General features: G+C 38.4%; 1 protein-coding gene across 1 annotated transcript; it reads right to left on the bottom strand.

The window, feature by feature from the left end:
* Positions 1-6,105, bottom strand: LOC115926833 (tripartite motif-containing protein 2-like). The gene is made up of 2 exons (XM_030992259.1): positions 6,042-6,105; positions 1-2,800 (listed from the first exon to the last, which is right to left on the bottom strand). The coding sequence occupies exon 2, from the start codon at positions 2,788-2,790 to the stop codon at positions 958-960; it is 1,833 nt and encodes a 610-aa protein (XP_030848119.1). The 5' UTR covers positions 2,791-2,800; positions 6,042-6,105; the 3' UTR covers positions 1-957.
* Positions 6,106-7,189: the final 1,084 nt, after the last annotated feature.

Here is a 7,189-nt window from a genome sequence, read left to right as displayed (position 1 = left end):
GAAAATTTCCAAAGAATATCTTAATTTGTTTTATATACAATTTTGATGAGCCCCTATAGGAACATGTAACAATTTTATATTTCGGCCACATACAAGTATGACAAAGAAAATGAAGGAAGATGTTTAATGATATCTTTAGTACAAAGTGAACAGAGAGTAGCTATAAAATCACAACTTTTCAGATTTTTCTAAAACGTATAAAGACCATTTGCTCTAAATGGAAACACAGACAAAACGAAATATCTGAAAAAGAAAAAAAAATCTGATATTTCCGACAACTTCAATGTTGTTTCTTCCATGTATTTTGCCAGACGGAAGGTAAAAATGGAAAACAAAAAGTATCATACTACAGTTCATCAAATTGAAAAGTAAACCCTTATTTTTACGACTGGTTTATCAATACTTCTGCAACATACAACATACAATCAATAGGTCGAACTTCATTGTATTAAACAGCAATACGATCACATAGTTTCCATAATTAGGATTATTATCTCCTACTGTAAAATAATCTTTTAGTCCACAATCAAATTAAGTCTACATCATTTGTATATTTACAACACCTACCAAAATTCAGATTCGCATGTAAATTAATTATCAACGACAAAATCTCGAAAGATTAACAAGTCAGAAATATATCAAAAGAAAGGTTAATATTTATTTAAGAAAGGTTCAATCATTCACATTGATCTTCATTTCACCCAAACTCCATGTCACCTAGTCCAAGATTTAACTGATGCATTTGGATTTTATATAGAAACACAAGGCCTATTTGAAGCTTTTGAAATAGGGGGCGGGCATGGGCCCGTTTTGTTTAACGAAAAAAGATGTTATTCTTCATTTTTCAGTATTCTCGTTTTATTCTAAAAATATGTCCGGTCGCACACACCCCCTCCCCCTCTACTGGCCTAAGGTTATCAGTGTTATCATACAGGGCAAGTAAGGCTGACTCATCCATTATTTCCAGTGGAATATATAGAGTCTATCAGGAGTGCAGAAAGCGATCTCTCCTGATTGGTACTGCTGCATAAAGTACCAGTTTCTTTCAGGCTTCTCAATCTTGTAATCAATGACAAGTTTCTGGACATGCTTCAGCTCGTTAGTGTACTCATCGATGCTGACCAAACCTACATCGTGATTGACCTTGGCTATCAGGATTGTATTTCCTTGAGACACAGTGGCGTATGGGAAATAACCTAATTCCCTTAATTCATATTTTACAACTCCTTCTTTATCAATCAATCGTATTGCATCCCAAGATCTGGTGACTAGGTAATCATTATAACTAGTAATCTGCTGAGGTTCATACCCATCACATGGTATTTCCCTGATCGCCTTCCCACCTGCTGGTGAGAATACCTGGATCTTCTGAGCTTTCCAGTAGCTGACATAGATCTGATCATCACCGCCTACATTGAGAATGGCCCATTCACCTTCATCGTTATACAGAGTCTCAAACACGACATTCAACTTTGTGTACTGTAGTCTGTACAGTGAGATATTGTTTGAGCAATCGAGTATAACATACCGATCATCAGAGAGGAACCCTACTCCACGAATCTTAACACCCTTGAGAACTGTCTGCTGGAGCTGGCCATCAGCAGAGAAGATCTCCACGCCACCCGTGTCACATCCCACTGCCATCCTACCGTCTGGTGTACCAACCATTATATTCATGCTATTCTTAGTGGGCAAAGCGATGTTCTTAAATGCAAATGCATTTGCAATCTTACCGAGAGCTAGCTCGTCCATTCCAACGTTCCTCTTGAAACTGACACTTTTTCCTTTTCTGCTCAATTGAATCGACTGCTTGTAGTCAGGATCTTCTTGTTTCAAAGCCTCTTGTAAGTCTTGACATAGAGTGTCGTGGGCAGCCAAAGCATCTGTATCTAACGGTATCTTTGTTCTATTGGTTACCACGTCAGCTATGGTGGTGAAATGAGTGATGTGCTCCTGAGCCGATTTCTTAATTTCGTCCAGTTCTTTCTCTACTCCTTCAGTCCTACCCTTGACTTCACCAATAAGGACTTCTTTCTTCTTTGTCAACTGCCGGACTGATTCTTCATATGCTTTGTTGATATCATCTGTGCACTGCTTCTGAACATTGCTCACATGCTCCTTCTGTTCATCAATGAAATCAATGTATTTCTGAAAGCAAGAGCGTTTCTTGTCTGCCTTGGATTTGAGGTCCTCGATACTCTTCACATGGTTGCTTTCATAAACAGCTGCCTCAATGACCCTATGTCCTTCGTTTGTATGCTCCATGACAACACACTTGAAGCAGGCAAATCTCCTGCAGTCGGAACAGAACCACTCCTCATCATCTTTGGGGTGTTTCCTGCATTTACGGTACCTACGTACTGACACCTTGCCTGATACGATCTCACTCATGGCTAAGACATCGTGACTGATGAAGTCTGGCCACTGAGAGTGTTTGTTGTGGCAAGTGCTACAGAAATACTTGCCACAATCTTGACAGTAGACAACAGCTTGGGCCTCCTTGGATTTACAATTCGTGCAAAATTGGTATTGATTCTTTACGTCCTCTATGAGAGACTTCAAAGCTAGATTTGCCGGTAATTTGCTGACATCCTGGTTTGGGACCTGGGTTTCAGCTCTGCAGACAGGACATCGGAGCATCTGGTCGTTACCATGGCAATCCAAGAGGTTGTCCAGACAGGTCTTGCAGTAGGTGTGAGAACAAGACAGGATCTTTGGATCGGTGAAGGTATTCAGACATACAGGACACTCCAGACTCTGAGCAATAGCATTCTTTAATGCATCAGCCATGATTCGAATTCTACAGGAATACGAGATAAAAGAAAAGGAAAACACACAGCGATTAGCTATTGAGCTTTTATTCAGATCGTATAAAAGAGGGAGTGTTTATCATTTTTCTTACGCCTTTTCCCTACAGAATAAAAAAGTACGAAATATGATATTCCGTAATATCTTGACAAAAAAATATATAAACAAAATAATAATAATTAAACATATATAGCGCATAACACATAGGCAAATTGCATGTCACTATGCACTTTAAGAAAAAGAAAAAAAAATGCACTGGGTTCATGATTCTGATTATTTATGAAGTTGTGAAGTAATTTGTCTTCAGAGAATTGATAAAGGTTTTATAGGATCCACATTTCAGTTGTTCAGGCAACTTGTTCCACAAAAAACGGCTGTAAGATATGAAAAAGACCTTTCCCCGTATATGACTTTCTCATGGTTTGTGGAACACAAAGCAGAGACTTGGAACTGGAACGTAGCTTTCTATCTGGTTTGTATGGAGTTAGCAATTCGGTAAGGTAAAAAGGAGCTAGTTAATGTAAGCATTGGTAGGTTAATATAAGTACTTTAAACTGGATATAATAACTCATGTTATTCATCAACTGAATGTAATGACAAATAAATAAAAAAATAAAAAAATGTTTCCTTTGTCGCTCTTCAGTCAATGTACATTGTAGTTTGGGAAATTGATGATAATACTACTACTACTTCTACTACTAATAATAATGACGATGATGATGATGATGATGATGATGATGATAATAATAACTCTGATAATAATTATATCAACGATAAAAAGAAAATCATTATAATAATGATGATGCCTTGTTCATCAACTCGATCCTCATCAGAAGACATACTGTTCTTCTCCGTCGAGCGAAATAAACTTGCTTTGGAATCTCATACCAATAATATCAAACGTGCTTCAATTATCTGTCTTGAGTATACATTTGTGGACTTTTAAAGGTAATACAAAGTTTCGGGAAATTTTGAAAATTGGCTGGATAGTGATTCTTTACAATTTTGATATATTTGGATGCCCCTGTGGATGTATTATAATCAATAAAAAAATTAGCCCCTAAAACACTTCTGCTTTTGAGAAAAATTGAATATCAAAATTTACCGGTGCTCCCGATAAATTCTGATAAACTTCAAATTGCGCGTACGGCGCGCCGTACGCGGCGGTACAATGGTAGCTGCGACCATGAAAATCTCAGAATATGTAGTTGTGATATATAATTTCCAAACGGGAATAGCCAATCGGTCGATTTTAGTCAAGAAAAATTGTTTTGTGGCTTAATTAATATCTTGACCTTAAGACGGAGCTATACAACATAACGAGTTTATTATTTACAAATTCATCACTTTAGACTGGATTTCAACCGCGACAACGATCACTGGATATTAAATGATCGCATATGCTTCCAATGTGTTAATTTGAATCAATTTCATGACCCCATTCCAAAACTTTTTATTACCTTTAATTAAGAGAACATAATATCAAGTTTTACAAATTCATTAAATTCGAACAAAACAAAATATGATCCGTGAACTACCTTCAGATATGATGCAGATAAACATACCTTACCCTATCCGTTGAAATTTATAACTTGTTATCAATGGAAAGCTGAATGAACATAGAATACAAATGTAGAGGAATTCAAAATATTTTCCCTTTAAGTATTGCACAAAAGCGAATTGAAACCTTATTTTCCGCACCTCTATAAATAACAGGGGTCAAATTTGCCGCAGTTACTGTTACGACGTAATATGTGGACCCGATCGGCTCGCATATAATAAATAGCTGAGGCGATGAGCCGTGCAAAGTCATTATGAATATGCGTTCTCCACAATAGGCCAGTTATCATCAGCTCGAGATTGCCAAATAGCCCGCTATTTCTGATTTGGGAAACAATCCCAAAGTTATAAATCGCGCTTTCATCAGCTCGAGACTATAGACCACGAAACTTTAAACTCGAGCTCGAGAAATTACATGTAGCTCGAGATATTTTGCTCGGCGTTCGCGCATAGTGCGACTCTTCGGGCTGGTGAAGTCGTACCCGACAAATAGCGGGATATTTTGCCAAATAGCAGGATATTGTGCAAACTAGCCCAAGATATCTAGGGATGATTATCTCGACCAAATATCCCTCTAATCCCAACTTCGGGCTGATGAAGACGCACATTAACTGGATAATTTGCGATCGGGATAGTTCAAACAGCAGGATAGTTGGCAATCTCGAGCTGATGAAAACAAGCCAATAGATGATGTCAATTCTATTCGATGGCTAGTTTGTTTAGGTCGACAACTCCTGATTTTCAAAGCTTTAGATTTCGAGTTTTCAGAGAGCTGTTACTCGTCTGACAGGCACTTAATTAGCTTTTTATGATTCGTATTATTGTACTCTTTTAAGCTTTCCTTTGGTATATAATTCATCTATTTCATTTTGCACTTCCGACACGGTTTTTAACATTGAGTTTAGGCTTTGAACAACTTAGCAGGAAACATTTTGTATTAATTTTAAAGCTGATGAAGTTTCAAAATACTTATGCACAGGGGAACATACTATTTAACAAAAATTATCAAGCATGAAAAGAGGACATTATATTGCTCTAGTTTGGCAGAATCATTAGCTGAAATGTTAGCTTTGTTTAAAATCGCATAATAACCTGAAATATTCCCCATGTGTATTCATATCTACACAAAGTGTAAGAATAATAATTGATGGCAACTTTGTTATTAAAAATCACTACAACATACCAAAATCTTCACATTTTCCCCTAGGACAAACAAACACTGAGAAGATACATGTATACTCATGTACATATCAATACTGGTATCAATTTGCTCACAATTTTTCTAATGCGACAAATGTAACTTCCGGGTTCCCGATCAAGTACATTCAACTCTTATGGTCTGGTTTCAAAGCTCCGTTTTGTTTAGTTTTATTTGTGTAAACTGTTTCTCCATGGTTTAACAAACTGATATAATTTTGCTTAACACCCGTTATTCTCATCTTAGTCTTGGCTCAACAGGTGTCCATTTATCAACTCATAGATATCTGGACACATATCCAACTATTTCAGTCTAATGAACATGATAATTTTACAAACCAGATACATTCAAAGTCTCAAAGATGTCTGGGAGTTGGTCTATAATGACATATACGACAATTTAAAACGAAAATACTGCGAAATGTCACTGCATTTCTTTTAGAAATGACATACATGTACATTTAAATTTTACTCACGTCTTTCCCCGTCAGTACGTATCGGTCTAGTGTTATACGAAATCAGTAAACATATACTCTCAGCCTTTACAATGTAATGGTGCACTGATCACATGTGGTAATATACATGTTAGTATTTAGCTAGTCATTCTAATTTTAGTGACTGGGAATTCCCAGTAACCTGTGACCGACATCCAGATTGAAATCGCCCAATAAAACCTCGATCTCAGTATGTCAAGCGTCTGTCGGGCCGACATGTTCCCGTGTCAAACTTGAATTCTATTTCTGTTACCCCCTTCCCCCATTAAAAAAAATTGTCAAGTAAGAGTCGAATTGCTTTTGCTAAAGTCTTGTGGAGCGGTGCTCCTTCGAAATTACAGTTGGAATCAGTGGCGGAATGAGGAAAAACGTTTTTTTTTTTTTTTTTGGGGGGGGGGGGGGGGGAGGAGGTAGCAAAAAAAAGAAGATCTGCATCACACCACTCTCTTACATGTTACATGCAGGCCCCGCGGAACGTCTTTCATATGGGGGGGGGGGGGATAAAGTATTTACGATCAGGTTGAGCTAAGCGAGCGTAAATTAGCTTTGGGTCCAGGGGCAAAGCCCCGGCGGAGGTTAAGAGTCAGAGCCCCCGGAATCTCAAGGGCTTTAGTCATTTAATTACGGTCAGATGACCATATTTTGCTACCTTTAACAAGGTGACATTGCATGGCAGGTCAATAATTGACGTGGGGTCCAGGGGCTGAGGTGCTGAGCCCCATGATGAGCATTCAGGGGCCGCCTTAGGCACCTGGTTGGGTCCAGGGGGCAGAGTCCCCGGAAGCTCAAGGGCCTTGGGCAATTAATGACGGTCAGATGAGCATATCTTTTTTTTCTCAAAAAAATGGGGGGGGGGGGGGGGGGGAGGAGGGGGCTTCAGCCCCCGAGCCCAGGCAATCCGCGGACCCTGACATGTAGGCTTCTATTATGAGCATATCTTTTGCCTGATTGTAGATTTGGGAATTCGTCATTTTCTAACAAATGCATAATAAAGTTATATTTAAAAAAAAAAATGAGAACAAAATCCCGGAAAATCATGTCATTTCAGCAACATTTGTAAATCGCTGGTTAGACAAAACCCACCCACCCCTCCCATCAGTACGCAGTGGATGAAATGTTAGAGATCGCGC

This window comes from Strongylocentrotus purpuratus, unplaced genomic scaffold, assembly GCF_000002235.5.
Source record: "Strongylocentrotus purpuratus isolate Spur 01 unplaced genomic scaffold, Spur_5.0 spur5_scaffold_2, whole genome shotgun sequence".
NCBI classification, from domain to species: Eukaryota; Metazoa; Echinodermata; class Echinoidea; order Camarodonta; family Strongylocentrotidae; genus Strongylocentrotus; species Strongylocentrotus purpuratus.
Note: the sequence above shows the minus strand (reverse complement) of the source record. Positions and strands in the feature narration are given on the sequence as shown.

Bases quoted from the DNA above. Each gene is read 5' to 3' on its own strand.
- LOC115926833 (XM_030992259.1), bottom strand. From the start codon at position 2,790: ATGGCTGATGCATTAAAGAATGCTATTGCTCAGAGTCTGGAGTGTCCT.